Genomic DNA, 21,209 nt, shown 5'->3' with positions numbered 1-21,209 from the left:
ACTTGTAAAACATTAAGGATTATTTATTTTCAAAATCCAGTATGTGACTTCATTCTCATCCTGAGAGATTTAGTAACTTGGTAGCCAGAGTTTGTTTCAATCAAAACAGCCAATGCTAATTCCAAAAGCCCTGGAAGGACTCTGCTGTTTTCTCACTCTAATACATCCCTATTTGCCACTAAGAGGCCTGTTAACAAAAGGGTCTTGTGACGACTCCACATGATGCTGTCGTACAGTGAACTGGCTCAGCACGCATCATAGGGGAGAGTACGTAAAAGGAACCCTGGATCACTACACGAAAGACCCAAAGGGGGGAAGGTTAGCTCCGATTCCTAGTATTTCGCACAGTACTAGGAACTTGGTAAGTTTGTTGAATAAATGAATTTTTGAGAAGCTTGACAATCTTATTTCCCTGTATGTAACAGAATAAAAGCAATGAATTAGTGAATCAACAGAGGTGGTTCACCATGAGTTCAGTTCAGTCACTCAGTCGTGTCCGACTCTTTGCAACCCCATGAATCACAGCACGCCAGGCCTCCCTGTCCATCACCATCTCCCGGAGTTCACTCAGACTCATGTCCATCAAGTCCGTGATGCCATCCAGCCAGCTCATCCTCGGTCGTCCCCTTCTCCTCCTGCCCCGAATCCCTCCCAGCATCAGTCTTTTCCAATGAGTCAACTCTTTGCATGAGGTGGCCAAAGTACTGGAGTTTCAGCTTCAGCATCATTCCTTCCAAAGAAATCCCAGGGCTGATCTCCTTCAGGATGGACTGGTTGGATCTCCTTTCAGTCCAAGGGACTCTCCAGAGTCTTCTCCAACACCACAGTTCAAAAGCATCAATTCTTCGGCCCTCAGCCTTCTTCAGAGTCCAACTCTCACATCCATACATGACCACTGGAAAAACCATAGCCTTGACTAGTTAGAGCTAATTGGTGAAATCATTCTGCCAAACAGCTCTGAACATTTCAGCAGCACCAAAGGGAATTAATTAATGAAGTGAGACAGGGCAAAAACAGATATTCATGATCGCAAAACGTGAAACAAACTTTAAGAGGAAGAAAAAGTTTACCTGTATTGCTTGCTTCATTTAATGAGGAGAAAGCACACTCTTTAAAAAAAAAAAGAGTCTGCTCTAGAAGACTCCTTATCTAGCTCAATTCTCATTTTACAGTGTGTAAACAGCACTGTTCTAAAACAATGCCAGGACTGAAGCTAAGCTTATTGGTTCCTAATTCACAGCAATGTTTAAGTAGCCACATAAGGTAACATCTAAAACCAGGACACTGGAGAATAACTGAAGTTAAGACTATTAAAATATTTTTGGTCAGAACCGGTACAAACATACAAAAGATCAAATCTTCACTAACTTCTTTACGAACCTATCTCAAATGCTGAATATGTACTTTTTATAAGGAAACATTATTACACATAAAGACAATATTCTTCCACTTGAAGCCAAAAGATTAACTTCAAAAAATTTCAACTCTCACTGTAACAGAAAGAATAATGCATATTTCAAAAATCATTTTTCTCATGAACTGAAGGCGACACACTGGTGGATTGTTCCCGGGCCGTCTATCCTTTCTCAAAAGCAGTTTCGATTGAAAACAATATGCAGGCGCCTTTGCCTGGCCACCATGAATGGTGTGGCCACTCAGAAAGAGCCACATCCTGGAGCGGGAAGTCAAGCGGACCTTAGGAAGCTCTACTATGAACGAAGCTAGCAGAGCTGACGGAATTTCAGTAGAGCAGTTTTCAGTCCTAAAAGATGATGCTGGTAAAGTGCTGCACTCAATATGCCAGCAAATCTGGAAAACTCAGCCGGGGCCACAGGACTGGAAAAGGTCAGTTTTCACTCCAATCCCAAAGAAAGGCAATGCAAAGAATGTTCAAACTACTGCACAACTGCACTCATCTCACACACTAGCAAAGTAGTGCTCAAAATTCTCCAAGCTAGGCTTCAACAGTACATGAACTGAGAACTTCCAGATGTGAAAGCTGGATTTAGAAAAGGCAGAGGAACCAGAGATCAAATTGCCAACATCCACTGGATCATAGAAAAAGCAAGAGAACTCCAGAAAAACATCTACTTCTGCTTCAATGACTATGCTAAATTTAGCCTCTGAATGTGTGGATCACAACAAACTGGAACATTCTTAAAGAGATGAGAATACCAGACCACCTTACCTGCCTCCTGAGAAACCTTTATGCAGGTCAAGAAGCAACAGTTAGAACTGGACATGGAACAACAGACTGGTTCCAAATAGGAAAAGGAAGACATCAAGGCTGTGTATTGTCACCCTGCTTATTTAACTTATATGCAGAGTGTATCATGAGAAATGCTGGGCTGGAGGAAGCACAAGCTGGAATCAAGACTACTGGGAGAAATATCAGTAACCTCAGATATGCAGATGATACCACACTTATGGCAGAAAGTGAAGAGGAACTAAAGAGCCTCTTGATGAGGGTGAAAGAGGAGAGTGAAAAGGCTGGCTAAAAACTCAACATTCAGAAAACTAAGATCATGGCATCTTGTCCCATCACTTCACGGCAAATAAATAGGTAAAAAGTAGAAACTGTGACAGATTTTATTTTCTTGTGGAAAAATCACTGTGGACAGTGATTGCAGCCACAAAATTAAAAGATATTTGTTCCTTGGAAGAAAAGTTATAACAAACCTAGACAGCGTACTAAAAAGCAGACATCATTTTGCTGACAAAGGTCCATCTGGTCAAGGCTATGGTTTTTCCAGTCATCACGTACGGATGTGAAAGCTGGACTATAAAGAAAGCTGACTGCTAAAAACCGATGCTTTCGAACTGTGGTGCTGGAGAAGACTCTTGAGAGTCCCTTGGACTCCAGGGAGATCAAACCAGTCAATCTTAAAGGAAATCAACCCTGAATATTCATTGAAAGGAATGATGCTGAAGCCCCAATACTCTGGCCACCTGATGTGGAGAAAAAGACCCTGATGCTGGGAAAGACTGAGGGCAGAAGAAGGGGATGCAGGATGAGAGGGTTGGATGGCATCACCGACTCAATGACATTAGTTTAAGCGAACTCTAGGAGACCATAAAGGACAGGGAAGCCTGGCGTGCTGCAGCCCACGGGGTCAGACACGACTTGGCGACTGAATATAACACAGATGCAAAAAGATACAGGAGGAAACAAATGCACAGGTTACAATTACACAAACAAGTCCTTCTCAAGGCTCACAAGGGAAGGGCAACGGTGGAAGGCTTACTACAGGAAAAACACAGGAGTTATTCTGATTCACATTTTCTGTTTATTTCTCAGTTTAGGAAGCAATTTTAGTATCTACATACATGTAGTGTTCTATTTAACTGTGTAATTTCTCCCTCTAAGAAAATGTCCATAAATAACTTAGTTGACATGGGGAGCAGGCGCAAATGCTGGGGTAGTTAAGCAAGAATTTACCATATAGAGTTGAAAGAAACATAGTTGTATTAATAAATGCTATCTACTTGAAGTCCATTTTTAGGCAGGCTCAAATTGAGGAAGCAGTTGCTCACAAAGGTTTTTACATCTTATTTGCTCTTAAAATCTTTAATAAGAAATTTCCAAGAGAAGACAATCTGGATGTAAAATTCTATAACACCGTCAAACCCTAAAATGCTGCGCCCTTGGCAGAACAGCCACAACTCTAACATAATGCCGTGTCCTGACAATTTCAGAAAAATACCAACAGTAGTAAGAATGACTCAGCAAAAAGCAATGGTGGTGACAGCAGAGGTAACAGCCAACATTTCGTAAGCACTTCACCCTGCGCTAGGCCCTGTGCCAAGAAACGTATATGTACTTTCATTTAATAAAAAAACCCAAAACCCTGTCAAATTTAGGTACTATTATTTTCATTCCATATTAAGAGTAAATAAAGCTGGGTATGACTTGTGTAAGACGATGTAGCTGGTATGTGCTGGAGCTAGAATTTTAAATCAAACAATGCAGATACAGTCTGTCCCCAGGCCACATCCCTTTCTTAACCACAATGCTTCACTCTTAAAGTCCTGGCCATAAACTGGTAAGGTAAGGTAAAACCAATAACAGTATCTTTGAAACTAACTTTGTTTTTCTTAATTTTTAATAATAACTTTTGACCCATTAGATATTTTGAATCTGAAAAGAAAAACAAGTCCTGGTAGCCTGGTAGAGGAAACTGGACAGATGTTAAATGAAGTATAAACTTTGTCCTTCTAGTAAAAAAAAAAAAAAAGTCCTGAAATAATTATATAAGCATTCTCTTTAGGGTTAGTAACTGCTGCAAACAGCTTTAAACAGAGGGCACTTATTTCGAGTGTTCCGTGCATCACCAGCCCTTGACTGCCAACGGCCACAGAGGGGAGTAGCCTCAGTGCAGACGACTGGAGACGCTGGTTGTTCAACCCCTTTAAGTGAAGACGAGGCAGAGTCCTTGATGGAACAGAGGGACTATGGTTGTGAAAGAGGCCTAGCAGATTACCGCGACCAGTGTACAACACTTGCGATCCTCAAACTGGAGTAGCTGACGAACAGCATGCTTTTTTGAAATCCTACAAAAGTCACAGTTAAAAAAAAAAGGCAATTATCCCATTTACTGACTGTGATATCAAACATTTCTCTCTCAAAGAGTAGAAAGACTGCATGCTTTTTCATTGCACATTATAAACTTGCTCCGATTTACCCTGAGGATCCACTTGCTTATAGATAGCACGCGAAAGTCTTTTTAAAAACAAGTGTATTTTTGACACAAGGAATTCCCTAGAAATCTTTGAAGTCTTTAGGTGTTCAAGTTGTTAAGTGGAAGACGGCCAGCCCTATCATCCAACAAGTATTTACTGAAGAGCTTCTGAGCCTCCAGATGAGATAACAAGAAGGGAGGCAACCACCTGAGCCTAAAGCTCCCCGCAAACCTTATGGGCTAGTCTCAGACAAACAGCAGGAACACAAATGTCACGCAGCCTTTAACTCCTGCCATAAGCTAGAACTCCCCAAAGCACTACACCCAGCCCCTAACTACCCATCTCATTATGAGAGCTACAGAATCAGGGGCAGGGGCGGGCGATACAGGGAGACAACATGGATTCTTGTTTTCTTAAATCAAGCCATCATGTTTAAGAACCACCACAAAAAAAAAAAAAAAAAGAACCACCACAAAAACTGATGACATCTTAATGTTCTTGACCACTCTAAGGTTCCAGAATACACAAATTCAAGAGTGCAGTGTATCATTTCCACCTTACAACGCAATTAGAGATGGAAAGTTTAAGTGAGCTCTTAAATGTTACTCAACATAAATAGTTAAATCTAAAATAAAGAATAGATGAAACATAAAACATCTGGCCAGGTTCATTTTTAGATAACTCCTCCCACACACCAGCCAAACAAAAATACACATTACCTACAAGTTACAGATCTTAAACAACTCAAACCTTGAAATCCTTAGATGCTTACAATCTACTCTAGTCCTTAAGAGTGAAGAGCTGCTTAGCAAAGAGCATAAAACAGTGCTCACTCTGTAAACAAGTTAATACATCTTATGCCTTAAACACATGTTAATTATCTTTCAAAAACAAAAAACCAGGACTAAAATGTGGTCAACACACTGAAAAGGTATTCAACAACCATTAAGACAGAAACTTGGATGTAAATTCCTTCTAAAGGTGGTTAAAAATGCCAGATTCAATCTCTACAAGTACAAAGTATTAGAAGTTTTACATGTTAGAATGAAAACTTTTTGACAATTTCATTAATGAAATGTAAATAATCTAATTGGTATTAAATGGAAACAGAGATTATATATACACACTCATACACACGTATCAGAGGATATGTATATTTATGATGTATTGACACGGGGTTAAACTTTTCTTTTAAATGTCCTTGAGATGTTATTAGGAAAAAGTACTCTTAGAAGGTTATTGGGAGTATCCGTAACAAAAACAAAACTTCTCCTCTTGGCCTACATTTCCCAGGAATTAAGTTCTTTACTGCAGTGTTTCACTGCTTTTGCTATTTTAATATGTACTGTGAAGGCAGGGAGGGTAAGAATATAGCAAGTCCCAAACTTATTTTGACCCAGGTGTTTAGCCTACAATGCACGTGTATTTTGGGAAATGCTGCAAGCAACAATCACTTGCCAAAAAGTAGTTATAATAATTAACCTTTTGCACCAGGTTAAGGTGGGTGGGCACAGTCTCCAAAGTCTTTAAAATTTTTCCTACCATATGGGCTAGGCATCCCTGGTGGCTCAGTTGGTAACGATTCTGCCTGCAATTCAAGAAACCCTGGGTTCAATGCCTGGGTCGGCAAGACTCCCTGAAGAAAGGAATGGCCACCCACTCTTTATTCTTGCCTGGAGAATTCCACTGATAGAGGAGCCTGGTGGGCTACAGTCCATGGGAACGCAAAGAGCCAGACACAACTGAGTGACTCATATACTGTGTGGACTAGTTTCCTTTGGTCCAATTTGTTTTCTGGAGGAGGCTAAAGCTTGAGAGCTAATATTTCATTACTAAACCACATATACACAGATATATTAACAAGGAAACAACAAAGCATGTGTGATATATTGTTCATCACAATTTTTAAAGATACCAAGATTTCTAAATCAAAATAAAAAACTCATGTAAAGGACTTTCTGATGCTCACTCATTATAAACAAACATGAAGTATTAACAATAAAATGGGATCGCACTGTAACATGCTCTCCAAACACTGGGGGCTGGCTGGCCCTTGTTATACTGCTAGTCTGTTAAGTAGGAAATATCCGTTATCCACTGCATTTCCTATAGAAAAGTCAGGAGATAGCCGAGTTCTGTAATTTACATTAAAGGGATAATCTAAAATCTTAAACATAATTCTCAGTGTACTTACTTGAGATCATACACTCAATGCACAGCGTAAGTTATGTTTCTAAAAGATGGACTCCAAAGAAGTTCCTATATGCCAAAGGGTATCTACCTTACATATTTCAGAAGTAAAAAAAAAGTATTTGACTTTTTAAAACATGGGGTTAAAAATATATTCGTGAACACCTGAAAAAATACGGTCCTGCTTAATTACACACCTCTTGCAAAGTAGCGTGAATCTTATAGCTGTGTGGTTCCTCTGACATTACCTAATTCAAAAGCTCATTTGACACATTAAGCAAAACCCAAACAGGCTTTGCCCCACTGCTACACAGCTGCAGACCTAAGTTCAGGGATCTCACTTCTCATCTCTTCCCAGTACGGCACTGTTGGCTGTCTCCTCTTGGTCCCACACCTTCCTGCCCTCCAGTCTGAACACCGTCCCTGTGTCCCTGTGAGCAGTCTTGACACCACCTCTTTCCCCTTTTCTTTCACTTTCTTTCCAGGTCTCGTTTCCCTTTCACGTCCCTCTTCATTAATCACTGGCTTCTTCTCTTCCCTCACCCCAGGAGCATTCTTAAACATGTTTAATAAAATGTAACTAGTTTTGCAAATCAGTGTAATTTGTAAATAGTCCAGTTATTTAGAATTTAAATGGTAACTCTTTTACTCTTTACTTTTACTATTTTCGCCATTCATTCTAAAGCCAACACAATTCAGCAGACGTGTGATAATTTGAAAATGCTTTTAAACATTATCAAGAAGGATACCAATCAAATCTGAGACGTGGGACACTGATTCTACTCATGTTTGCATCTGTATTTTATCATCTTGGAGATGATAACCAGGAAATCAAAATATTAAAACACATTATAAAAAAAAAATAAAACACAAAATCTTATCAAAAATCAAGCTATAAAGCTTGAGTCTGCAGCTCAGCTCTTTTATTCATGCTGTGACCTATTTAGTTACCCATCATCATACAATCAGAACTGCAAAATCTTATTTGTCAATGTATGAGTCAACTAAATGAAGAAAGGTAAAAGAAAATCTCACCCCCGATGGTACTCTCCTGAAATTCATGAAACTGGCCCTTCACAAAACGAAGCACAAGGCTCGACTTGCCAACAGCAGACTCCCCCAGAAGCACCAGTTTAAACTGGCAGATCTTATTCCCAGTGTTTGGCCCGTTGGGTCTTGCTGCTCCTCGATTGGCCATGTCCAAATTTGAAAGAAGTCACTAATATCAGTTTCTTAAATGAACTTCCAGGATGCAAGATGTCAATTCTTTTCTTTCTGGAGGTAAAGAAACCTGTAAAAAAAAAAAATGAAGTAATTAAAAATAGAAATCAGCAAAACAAAGCAAACCTCATATCATCACTTTAAAATTTCGCCTGTAACACAGTAATACATGACAATTATAACCTCTATCGGACACTGTCATTTACTTTAATTCACTGCCTTGATTAATAAGTAAAGGTATGAGCTTTGAGCCTAAAGTCATGCTGTAATTTTTAAGCCTCTGTAAACATTCTAAACCTAACCTTTATTAAAGACTCAATTTTGTGCCAGATGGTTTTAAATACTTAACATAGCCACTCAACAATCCTATGAAGTTGCCTATTCCAATCCTTAAAAAATGAGGAAACAAGCACAGAAAGGTTAGGTGACTTGACTGAGGTCACACAGTTACTGTGACAGAGCTTCAACAGAGCTGATTTTCAACCCATGCAACCTGAAAGGTGACTAGTTCTGGTTCTGGAACTAGATTACTTAGGTTAAAATGGTTCTTTTTTTTAAAATAAATTTTAACATCTTTAATTCTTACATGCGTTCCCAAACATGAACCCCCCTCCCACCTCCCTCTCCATAACATCTCTCTGGGTCATCCCCATGCACCAGCCTTGAGTAAAATTAAGTCAATTAAGGAAAAAACCTTAGAGCTTAAAACAGTTAAGCTCAATAAAAGTCAGCCATTATTCTTTGAAGGCTCCTTGTAAATGGCACATGCTTTTTATTTAATGGTAACTTTGGAGCAACAAATATTTTAAACAGATCTATGTCTGGGGGCTAAAGGATTTAATACTGTATTCTCATGTCCTCAAATACATCATCCATGGAAGTGTTAACAGCGGTTCTCCGGATGGTGAGTGAGTGAGTGTCCTACTTACTTATACTCTTCTGCAGTTTTGGGGCTAACAATTAAACGTGTCATTATTTTCTATTTAACACACTTATAAAAAACTAGCCTAAAATGCAACTTCTAAGTCTTCTTTTATCATTTAATAATGATAATTCTCAAAGATATTAGCAAACTTAAAAAAAATTATTTTCCAAGCTACTCACAAATCATTAGCTCAGTCAGTAAAGACTTTGCCTGCAGTGCAGAAGACCTGGGTTCGATTCCTGGGTTGGGAAGATTCCCTGGAAAAGGAAATGGCAACCCACTCCAGTATCCTTGCCTGGAAAATCTCATGGACAGAGGATCCTGGTGGGCTGTAGTCCATGAGGTCGCAAAGAGTTGGGCATGACTGAGTGACTAACACTAAATAACTCACAAATCAATCATAATAGCTTTCTCCTACTTTTAATCAAAATCTGACCCTGTGCTTAATAACATTAAATATGATGATTCTCCTTCTCAAGTCACTGTTGGATTTCATTTAGGTACCTCATAAGAAATTTGTCTTGCCCATGAAACGAGTTTATACAAGAATCTCTCTTAACAATGAACTCGTTAATAAACATATCTATGAGACCATACATCTAAGACAATAAAATCTCCTCTACTTTATCTAAACGGCAGCACTGAAGACCTCTTATCTTTCAGTAATACATACTGTACCTAAAATATTTACAAATGAAATAATAGATCTGAGTTGCTCCCAAACAATGGGGGTATAAATAAAACAAGATAACTGAAGCTAGTTGATGGGTTCATTATACTATTCTTCCTGCTTCTGCAGAATTTTCTGTGATTAAAAAAATGCTCCAATCTCACATCTATCCTCCCACCACTCCCAAACATACATCTGGGGATCTAATTCGATATAACTATACTAATTTCTGTTGGAGCAAGTGCCTTCATTTCAAACTCTCTACTCCGGAATATGCAATTTTCACAACTGCTGTGAGAAATTAAGAGAATATATACCTAAAATATTTCTGATACAGTGGTCAACACATAGCAGCGATTGAAAATAGGCAATTAAAGTGCCCCTTTGATGAAATAATGACCAAATATCAATAGAATGTCATGTAAACTGAAAATGTACCAACAAATCTTCATATATCACACACAACAGCAACTGAAACACTTCCCAGCTATTACCTACAAAACAGCAAACTGAATTACTCATCAAGGACAACATGCTCTGAATTCCTATAGTCCTCCCGAAATTTCAGGGAAAGCATCAGATGCTCATTAAAGGAAAAAAAAAAAAAAAGATTTAGCTTTGGTTATAGTTCCCTCCAAGGACCTCAAACAAAAATATTAACTAAATCTAATTAGGAATATAGTTAGCATTACATTAAGGTTAAAGCTATATTTTGTAATATTCATTTGTATTCATTACAAACTTTTGTTTTCCAAAACCAAAGATTTTGCAGAAAATGCATTTTAAATCTTTTGAAAATAAATGCTATTCTGTAGTTAAAGTCCTTCTGGGTGCTCTTTGATCAAAACTGAATTCATAACAGCAGCTAACATTTACTAGGCATTTATTTTATGCCAATCACCATTCCACGAATTAGCCTTACAGCAACCCTAAGAAGCTCTTATGATCCCCATTTTAAATTAAGAATCAAGTTTCTGAACTGCCCTGAGTTATCGCAGTGGTGTCCATGTGGTTTTTTCCCCCCACTAGTTATGTGAAAGGCAACTGATTGGACACTTAGGCTCCACTTCAGCAAAACACAAAAACCAAGTATGCGAATTATGACGTTCACAGCTTAAAAAGTCTGAAAGTCTTCAGAGAGTAGCCAGTTTGCAGGGAGGCGAACAGCAGAGCACGTTCAAACGGCTCTACCGTCTGAGGGCCTCGGCGGCCTAGCTGGGTCGGGTTGCTTTCAGGCCGCGGTTCACCACCTTCCAGAGCTGAGACAAGAGTCCCTGGACAGCCGGGCTCCCCGGGCCACCGCCTCCCTCCATTACCCGGCTCGGGGAGCCGGGGTGGGCGGAGCTCCCCGAATTCACACCTGCCGGAGGCCCAGGTTCCTCCTCGGGGAACACCTGAGCCACCGGCAGCAGCTCCGACCGGCCAGCAGGCAGGCCCGCCGGCCCGCGCGCAGCCCTCCCGCCTCCTCCCCGAACCCGGCCCGACTCCGGCCGCGGACCCCCTACCCGGCTGCCGGGACGGGGCAGCGGCGCCGCGGCCTCCGGGCCGCTCTCGCGGCGCCATCTTGAGAAGGGAACAGGGTGATACCCGCCGCTCCCTCGGCCGGCCCCCAAACCCTGGCCTCCGGGGCCCCTTCAGGGGGCCACCGCGGCCGCCGGGCCGAGACGCCGCGTCCGGCGGCTCTCCGGTCCCGGGCCCCGGCGCGAGCAGGAAGGCTGGGGGGCCCTGTGACGGCGGGGCCCGCGGACCACCCGGGCTTTGACCCGCTTCGCGGGCGGAAGGCCGGCGGGGCTACCTGGGCTCGCCGCGCGTGGAGCTGCGGCGCTGAAGCTCCGGCTGCAGGTTCCAGGCGCAGCCCAGGCAGGGCCTAAAGAGCGGCGGCGGCGGCGTGTCCTCCAGTCGCGCCGCTCCCCTCAGACTGGACGGTGCGGGGATCGCGCCGCGGTGCCGCCCCCGTCGGGCTCCGTCCCCGCCTCTCTCCGCTCCGCCTTCCTCTTTCCTTTCTCTCCTCCTCCGCCGCCGCCGCCGCCGCCCGGCGCTCGAGCTCCCACTGATTCTTCCTCCTCCTCCCTCCTCCCCTCAGGCCCGCCGCCGGCTCCTCCGCGAACCAAAACACAAACACTCCAGCCCCAGCGCGAGAGCCACTTCCGCCGCCGGGCGCCGGCCTCGCCGCCACGTCGCCGCACGTAGCGAGGCGCGCCCCTCCGTCACTTCCGCCGCCGCCCGCCCGCCCGCTCTGTCCGCGCCCCCGCCCGCTCTCAGAGCCCTCCCTGGCGGGGCGGGGCCGCTGGGTCACGTGACCCCGCCCACCGCGGGGCGGATCCAGCCGCAGGCCACCTCCCACCCCCGGCGGCCCTTGCGCGCGCAGCCCCGCCCTCGCGCGCGCCATTGTTGTCTGCTTGGGGCTCTCTCGGGCTGTAGGCCGGGAACGGCGGGGAGGGCTGTTTAGCTGCTCTGCTTTCGGCGACACCCTGGAGAGCTCGGGCCGACGTAGGGCTGTGACTGTTGGCGCGGTGTCCCCCGTTCCTTACCCTGCAGCACCGACTCTGCTAGGTCGGCAGACTTTTCTGGCGGAGAGAGCCTCCTGACGCGCGTCCTTGGCGGTGGATGGGTGGGTGAAGGCTGGTGAGGGGCATTGACTCCGGGGAGGAGGGTGTGACCCAGAGGTGTCTTTTTAGGCAGGGAGGTCTTCCATAATAACCTGCTCTCCCGAGAGTTTTACACGTTTTTGGTGGAGAAGGGCACGTTATGACATAATAGGAAGCTTTTACAGAGAACTTCCTGTCATGGGTTACTGTTTGTACTAAATTCTTCACAGGAATTAATCCATTTTTCTTCCTACGCTAGGAGGCTTTAGCTCTGAGACTAGCATGGTTGTCCGACTTCCTCTGGTGGAGTATGACCTCCACAGAGTGGTCTCGCTGCTGTCTAGCGCGATGACTTGACAGCCTGGAAGTCTTCAGTCATGTTTGTGGAATTCATGCCTGTTTAACTGGTAAAGAATTCGAGGCACGGAGATTGTGCAACTTGTCCAGAATCACGGCGGAGTAGGTGCTGAAATCGTCTTTAAATTGCAGACTGGCTCAGAACCTGAGTTCTTAAGCACAGTTCCATTAAAGAACCCAAGACATTCATTAGCTTCCTCTGCAGGAAGTTAGTTAGCAAACTAACCTGTTTGCCAGGAAGGAAGGGATAGGGAGTTTGGAATGGGCATGCACACGCTGCTATATTTTAAAGCGTAAGCAGCAAGCACCTCCCTGTAGTGCAGGGAGCTCTGCTCAGTGTTAGAGGGCAGCCCCGCTGGGAGCGGAGTTTGGAGGAGAAGGCGTGTTCACCGTTGAGTCCTGTCAGGCTTTTGGAAACGCCAGGGACTGTAACCTGCCAGGCTTCTTTGTCCATGGAATGGAACAGGCAAGGAGACTGGAGTAGGTTGCCATTTCCTACTCGAGGGCCTCTTTCGGACCCAGGGATCAAATACGAGTTTCTTGCATCTCCTTCATTGGCAGGTGGATTCTTCACCGTGACGCCTGAGAAGCCACTCTGGGGAGAACGGATACACATATATGTATGGCTGAGTCCCACTTGAACCTATCACAAACATTGTTAATTGGCTGTACTCCAGTATAAAATAAAAAGTAAAAAAAAAAAACTTGTTTCACTACAATCTCAGACAACAGGCAGTCTGGGCATCTGAAACCAAAGCCAACCAAAAATCCTTTTGGAATTTGGTAGTGTTAAGTCGATTTTTCCTCAGGATGAGGGTTTGTTTTTTTTTTCCCCCAATTTGCTGTTTATTATTTATAGCTCTGTTGTGAGGACATCAGTATTGACTGTCTGACAGGTGGGATTGAGGACAAATCTTTCTTCAGTGCCACCTGTATCCTGGAATTCGTAGTTTAGGTTCAGGATATGCATGATGTAAACATTCTATTATAAAATGTGTTGTACTTGACAGATACAGAACACCCTTATGTATTGATTTATAAGAAAATAAGATAAATATTTTAAAATAAATGTTCAAGTCGCTCCTGTTCCCAAGTCAGCACCGCTGTATTCATGTTTATGCCGTCCACACGTATCACATTTTTATTTTGTCATTAGTTTGTTCTTGTGAATCAAAATTCGAATGATTTATGTTGAAAAGCCTCACTCCTATCTTCTGACTACTTAGTTCTTTTTCCAGTTCTTTTTCCCAGAGGTAGTGTTAACTGTTTTTGCAAAGTTACTGTTATATTCAACTCTATATATTTTCTCCATTTTACGCAATTTAAAACAGCAGACTCTGCAATATACTTTTTATTTTTCTCTTTATTACTGTCCCAGTTATCTGTTGTTCAGAAACAAATGACTCCAAAGCTTAGTCTTTTAAAACAATTACTGTCTCTGGGGGTAGAGTGGGGTTAGGTGATTTTCTGATGTCATAGAGGGGGGTCAGTCCTGGGGCTTGCGCCATCTCAGCATGTCTGGGATCTCAGCTGGGGCTGTCAGCCAGATTACCTGCATATGGCCTGCCTCCTGGTTTTGGTTTCCTCACAGCATGTCGCTGGGTACAAGCATGAATGTCCCCAAGATACCAGGCAGAGGCTGGGTGGCTTTTTATGACCTACCTCCAGAATTTCACAGAGATAGTATCAGTGATGCTCAAGTCACAGACTTGTACAGATTTGAGGAAAGAAAGGCAGTGTCGTGTTTTAACAAGAATATGCATGAAATCTTGTGGCCATCTTGGAAAATACACTGATTTTTTAAATCATTTTATGAAAAGTGTCCTCATTTTTCTTGGCTATATCAGCAGTCTATTGAATGAAACATATCAATAGTTTTACCAGTTCTCGTTTCGGATTTGCACAGTTTCATATTTTGGGGTGTTAGTGCTGCAGTGCTGGATAAAGCACAAGTTGGAACCAAGATTGCCGGGAGAAGTATCAGTAACCCAGGTAAGCAGATGACACACCTGTACAGCAGATAGCGAAAAGGAGCTGAAGAGCCTCTTGATGAAAATCAAAGAGAGTGAAAAAGTTGGCTTAAAGCTCAACATTTAGAAAACTAAGATCATGGCATCTGGTCCCATCCCTTCATGGCAAATAGATGGGGAAACAGTGGAAACAGTGACAGATTTTATTTTCTTGGGCTCCAAAATCACTGAGGATGGTGACAGCAGCCATGAAAGCAAAAGACACTTGCTTCTTGGAAGCTCCTTGGAAGAAAATCTAATACCTAGGCAGTGTATTAAAACGCAGACATCGCTTTGCTGACAGGTCTGTATAGTCAAAGCTATGGCTTTTCCAGCAGTCATGTACAGATGTGAGAGAGTTGGACCATAAAGAAAGCTGAGCGCCAAAGAATTGATGCTTTTGGACTGTGGTGTTGGAGAAGACTCTTGAGAGTCCCTTGGACTGCAAGGAGATCAAACCAGTCCATCCTAAAGGAAATCAACCCTAAACATTCATTGGAAGAACTGATGCTGAAGCTGAAGCTCCAATACTCTGGCCACCTGATGTGAAGAGCTGACTCATTAGGGAAGACCCTGATGCTGGGAAAGATTGAAGGCAGGAGGAGAAGGGACAGCAGAGGATGAGATGGTTGGGTGGCATCACCGACTCGATGGACATGGGCTTGAACAAGCTCTGGGAAGTGATGAAGGACGGGGTAGCCTGCGTGCTGCAGTGCATGGGGTCACAAAGAGCCAGACACGACTGAATAACAAGAGCAACAAAGTGCTGCAGTGGATAATTTCATTGATAAGTCACTTCTCATGTATTTCTGTAACAAATTTCTCCCAGTTGATTGCTGTTAAAATTACATACTCTGTAATTCTGACACATTTTTCCACACTGCCCTCCAACCAGCAATGCACAAAATGTCTGTTACCCTCTCACCAACTCAAGGTAGAGTCACGCTTTTGGGTCTTTGCCATTCTTACATACACTGATCTCTGCACTTTTTGGTGTACGTTTTTTCACATAATAGCGGTGAGGTCAATCATTGTTTCCGTTTTCTGTGAACTATAACTTCATGGTATTTTTATATAGAATCATTTGCAGTAATCATACTATTGTATTTGTGTCATTTATTAATGATAATATCTCTGTATTATATTCATATTTATTTTAGAGATTCCCTGGAGTAGGAAATGGTAACTCACCCCAATATTCTTGCCTAGAAAGTTCCATGGACAGAGGAGCCTGGCAGGCTACAGTCCATGAGGCTGCAGAGCTGGAAATGACTTTGGGACTAAGCCTGCACACACGCACGCATGCATCTGGGCTAAGGCGCCCTGTGGGTTCTGAACTGTGGAGTTGGAGAAGACTCCTGAGAGTCCCTTGGACTGCAAGGAGATCCAACCAGTCCATTCTAAAGGAGATCAGCCCTGGGTGTTCTTTGGAAGGAATGATGCTAAAGCTGAAACTCCAGTACTTTGGCCACCTCATGCGAAGAGCTGACTCATTGGAAAAGACTCTGATGCTGGGAGGGACTGGGGGCAGGAGGAAAAGGGGATGACAGAGGATGAGATGGCTGGATGGCATCACGGACTCGATGGACGTGAGTCTGAGTGAACTCTGGGAGTTGGTGATGGACAGGGAGGCCTGGCGTGCTGTGATTCATGGGGTCGCAAAGAGTCAGACATGACTGAGCGACTGAACTGAACTGAACCCTGTGGGTGCTCAGGCAACATTTTGCAATGAAGGTAATTTGAATCCTTGAGCAGCCAGTCTTTTGGATCAGCTCCCCAGTTACTAACCCGAGAGCATTGTGTGTCATGTGTAAATGGTGTCTGTGGCACTTTATCCCCAGGGGCGGTTCCTATACGGTGTGTTAGTCATGGTGATACCTGTTGAACAGTCCCGGGAAGAATCAGGAAGTGGGATATGTCATATTAATTTTGGCAAGTCAACGGTGTGTCCAAAATGAGAGCTATGCATCCCAAACCTGATTCTGCTTGATGACTGGCATTCACAGCCTCTCAGTCACCTTGACCTGAAAAAGCAGAATCATTTTCAGCTCTTCATGTCCATTCTATCACCCAAAATTCTCTAATCACCAAATCTGAGCTATATCCCCAAAGCCTGGGCCATGATAACATTCATAGAAACTGGAGTTAATGCATACACCTGCTTTTCCAATCCTTTTTTTACCCCTTCGCCAGTCACTCCTACTCAGAAACATTCAGCTGCTAAACAGAGTTTAGCAAAGTTCTTCAACTCTGGTCCCAGCCCATGTTTCTTTCATTGTAAGTGCCCCCTCCTCCCAATACTTGCCTTGTGCCCTAATCATGCCAATCTTCTCTGTGATCCACAGTGCTGCCATCTTCCGTTCTGGCGTCTTTGCCCACTTTTTTCTCTGCGTCCGGAACATCATGTCCTCTCATCACTCAGGTCTCGCCTTGGCCAGGTTGCAGGCTCCTTGGGGTGGCATCTGAGGGTTCTTCTCCTGGAGTGATCTTAGTCCTGTAATTTCATGGTACTTTACTGTCTATAATAGTTCTGATATCTGTCTGCCTTATTTTACAGTTAGAAAGTGTCTGCCTAGACTTTCCTCCTTAGGCTTTCATTCCCATTAGGATTTTAAGGTTCTTAAAGGCCAGGACCATAATTTATTCATGATTTCAATTCCTCCCAGAGGAACTTTGATTGATATAATAGGGACAACCAAAATATTTGTGAACTTAATTACTTTTTTTTGGCAGTGCCGTGTGGCTTGTGGAATCTTAGTTCCCCAACCAGAAATCAAACCCGGCCCTTGGCAGTGAAAGCACCAAGTCCTAACCACTGGACCGCCAAGGAACTCCTGAGTTTAATTACATTTGGAATGCTGAACATCTGACTTAAGACCTCGCAGGTAATACATGGATGCCGAAATTTATTCATTGTTAAGGAACTCCCCATCATTGTTCTAGGCTATTGCTTCCTTATTCATTTCTTTTTACCAATTTTGTCTATTAACTCACCTCCTTCATGAGGGAATTTCCTGGCAGTCTAGTCATTAGAAGTCCTCATTTTCTCTACTGAGGCCCGCGTTCAATGTTCTGAGAACTAAGACCAGCAAGCCACAGGCCATGGCCAAACAAACACACCTCACGTCATTCATGAATGCATTCCATAGTATTTTATAGTTTAGCCGCAATGTTTGCCTGGGGAAGTGCTGCTCAGTGGCTGGTCTTCTACGATGCAGTGGTAACTTTGGAGAGCTGGAAATGCCGCAGTGAAGCTTTGCCCTTATACTACCACTCACATATGCTGTGTTTTTTTCCCCTAACCCAGGATACCTGAGGAGGACAGATAATTTGATACATTTTTGTATCAAATGTAAGATCCTACCAGTTGATAAAATTTCTTAAGGATAGAGCCTAAATACAGTCATACGGAACTCAGCACAGCATTCAAAGGCTCCCTTTGCCCCCAAATCTCTAAACACGAACCGGGGAATTCCCAGTACCTTGCAGCTCTCAACCACCCACAACACTCCCTGTCTTCTTCCTTCTCCTCCAGGAAATCTGTCTTCCCTTGACTGTGTAGCTGAAGAATGGCTCTTTGCGCAGATAGTGATAAATGGTAACGTTTGCTTTGAACTGGGACAGTTTGGAGAAAAACGAAAGGTAGTTCTGACAGAAGGAATTGTAGCCCTGGTGGCAAGGCAGTGAGAAAAAGCGGGAGCCTGAGCCAGTCAGGTTTCAAAAGCTCGTGGGTCTGCAGGGCATCCTGCAGCCTCAGCTCAGTGCTGCCCGCCAAAGGGATTGCTCAGCCTGCTGATTCTAAAGGGGCTTCCCTCCGTATCACAGTGTTCCATTTTCTTCATAACACTCTTCACTCATCTTGTGAAATGACTTTATTCACTGGTTTACTCGATGGTTATCTATCCCTTATTGTGGTTGTTTAGTTGAAAAGTCGTGTTCGACTCCTTTGGGACCCCGTGGACTGTAGCACACCGGGCTCCTCTGTCCCTGGGATTTCCTAGGCAAGAATACTGACCCAAGGATCGAACCCAGGACTCTTGAATTGTGGGCAGATTCTTACCAGCAGAGCCACCGGTATATGCAGCGATGTATATGTATATGTAGAAGCCCCTAGTATCTGTAGAACATGACAAATATTCAAATACATATTCATCAAAACTTGAAAGAGTTTAAAGAAAATCCCGTATGTAAGTTTGAGTTTGCCACATTATTTTAAAATCCAATATTCCCGGCTTCTCTGGTGGTCCAGTGGCTGGGAGTCCATCTGCCATCGCAGATGACACCAGGTTTCACCCCTGGTCCGGGAAGGTCCTACATGCCTCTGGGAGGCTAAGCCTGAGCCACAGCTACTGAGCCCTGGAGCCGGCGCTCTGCGACAAGAGAAGTGCTTCCGGTGAGAAGCCCTCGCATCGCCACCGGAGAGCAGACCCCGCTCACGGCACCTGGAGACGCGCCGCGCACAACGGAGCCGTGCAGCCAACGATCCTAAATAAATCAAAAATCCATCATGCATTATTGCAGAACTCAGTCCAAGCTTCAATATATTTACCTGAAATGCTCTTTAAAGTATAGTTATTGAAGTGTGCTGCTGCTAAGTCAGTTCAGTCGTGTCCGACTCTGTGCGACCCCATAGACGGCAGCCCACCGGGCTCCCCCGTCCCTGGGATTCTCCAGGCAAGAACACTGGAGTGGGCTGCCATTTCCTTCTCCAGTGCGTGAAAGTGAAAAGTGAAAGGGAAGTCGCTCAGTCGTGTCCGACACTTAGCATAGACTGCAGCCTACCAGGCTTCTCCATCCAGGGGATTTTCCAGGCAAGAGTACTGGAGTGGGGTGCCACTGCCTTCTCCGTATTGAAGTGTAAGTCACACTTTTAAGATGGTCCTTACCACAGCTGCCAAACACAACTTCACAGATTTTTTTTTTAAAGAAGTTCTTAAGCACTGAGAGAACTACATGCAGTTTGCAGGTGCTTTCACAAGCCAGGACGCGAAACTGGTGCTCACCACCAGAGAGGGCTCTTCATTCCTTGAACACCAGTGAAGTCAACAGGCCCGCAGCGGGGAGGAGACCCCTGGCTGAACCCAGCCTGAGGGGACCTCCTTGTGAGATGTTGGGCATCATTTGCTCTAGAGCCCAGAACCACATATTTCAAGTAATTTTCTTGCCTTCCAGTCGACTAAAGAGGGGTGGAAGGAGAGGGTAAGGGAGGAGGCCAGGATAAGGGAGTAAGAAAGAGGAGAGACGGGGGAGAGAGAGGAGGGGAGAGATGGGCGTGGCTCGCGCACAGAGCTGCACTCCAAGCCCCGCCCCCGTTTCCCAGGTAACCGGGTAAACAGACCTTGTCTCCTCTTCCCTTCGAACCCCGCTAGGTGTTGAACCCGCAGGGACTCGGGGTGGAGATGTGCTCTTTTCTGAGAGTGCCGTCCCCCAAAGGGTTGGGGCCCTCCAAGGGGTGAGGAGCTCCCCTCCAGCCCGGTACAGCTTACCCCTCAGAGATGAGTGCCCTTGGACCAGGAATGACGGTGGCTGGGAGGAAATCTCCCCTGAGCATGGAGGTGGGACTCGCCCCGGAAGGAAAGGATGACTTACAAGAGAGGAGAGTCTTCATGGGAACAACATCTCCCACGGAGCTGGGGCTCAGAGTGGGCTTAGGAGAAGATTTCCCATGTAGTAAGGCATATGAGGAGAGGATGGCATCACCAGAAATAAGATCTCCATCGCGCACAGGGCTTGAACTGAGATGGAAAAGACAGAATATTTCTAGGACCTTCGTGGATGGGAGTAATTTAGGAGTCCACGGGGTCTCAGCCTCACAGGAAACAAAATCTCCTCTGAGTGCATTGCCTGGAAGAGTGGGTTTAGAAAAGGAGCGTTTTCTGGCAGGGTATTGTCCAGAAAGGGTAACACAGCCTCCACTGGGCCAGACGTGTGGAAGTCCACAGGCTTCAGGGGGCAGGAGATATCCTGTGACTGGTGACCCTGAAGGGTTCGTGGTGCCAGTGGGCAAGCTACCTGCTTTGGGGATGGAGCGTAGAGGGGCACTGGGAGGAGAGTCCGCCTGTGTGGTGATGAAGCCCAGCGCAGAGATGGCGCCTCCTGTGGAGGTGGACATGGGGCTCACCCGCCCAGAGGAGCCCCAGATGGGCTTGGTGATAGAACCTTCTGAGTGCCAGCTGGCCGAGCAACCTGAGGAGCAGAGGGCGGCTGAGAACACTCAGCCGGGAGTAGAGCCTCCAGACCCCATCAGACCCATATACTCCGGGAAATATTTTGATCGGATGCCTTGCTGGCCAAGTGTAAGTTTTTCCTAACACTTTCCCCCTTCCTTCTTTGACTTACATTCCATCCCTCAGTCTGCGTCTTCTCAATCTTCTTTCTGAAGTGCATGTTGTATCCTAGTATTCATGTAGGTTTTTTCAGAAACATTTTTCTTTTTCCATTCATTATTCTGTGACTTGTTTGTTCTTTCAGTTAAGACTTGTGACTATTATGCTGGGTCCAGGGCACTAACAATTGAAAAGGGCGTGGTCCCTACTCTGTGGGTTTAGGTTGTCACTCCAATGTGGAAG

General features: G+C 44.5%; 2 protein-coding genes across 2 annotated transcripts in view; one reads left to right on the top strand and one right to left on the bottom strand.

Moving 5' to 3' along the window:
* The window catches only part of RAB5A (RAB5A, member RAS oncogene family), a 32,855-nt gene extending 20,978 nt beyond the window's left edge, over positions 1-11,877 (bottom strand). Inside the window, exons 1-2 of the mRNA XM_018053230.1 lie at positions 11,482-11,877; positions 7,906-8,161 (exon numbers count right to left, since the gene is read on the bottom strand). Of these exons, the coding sequence (XP_017908719.1) occupies positions 7,906-8,068 (163 nt within the window). The 5' untranslated portion in view covers positions 8,069-8,161; positions 11,482-11,877. The remainder of the gene's footprint in view (positions 1-7,905; positions 8,162-11,481) is intronic.
* The window catches only part of EFHB (EF-hand domain family member B), a 61,293-nt gene continuing 60,123 nt past the window's right edge, over positions 20,040-21,209 (top strand). Inside the window, 1 exon segment of the mRNA XM_018053227.1 lies at positions 20,040-20,936. Within this exon segment, the coding sequence (XP_017908716.1) occupies positions 20,040-20,936 (897 nt within the window).

The sequence above is a fragment of the Capra hircus genome, chromosome 1, assembly GCF_001704415.2.
Source record: "Capra hircus breed San Clemente chromosome 1, ASM170441v1, whole genome shotgun sequence".
NCBI classification, from domain to species: domain Eukaryota; kingdom Metazoa; phylum Chordata; class Mammalia; order Artiodactyla; family Bovidae; genus Capra; species Capra hircus.
The sequence above is the reverse complement of the archived record's forward strand: the minus strand, read 5'-3'. Positions and strand labels throughout refer to the sequence as shown.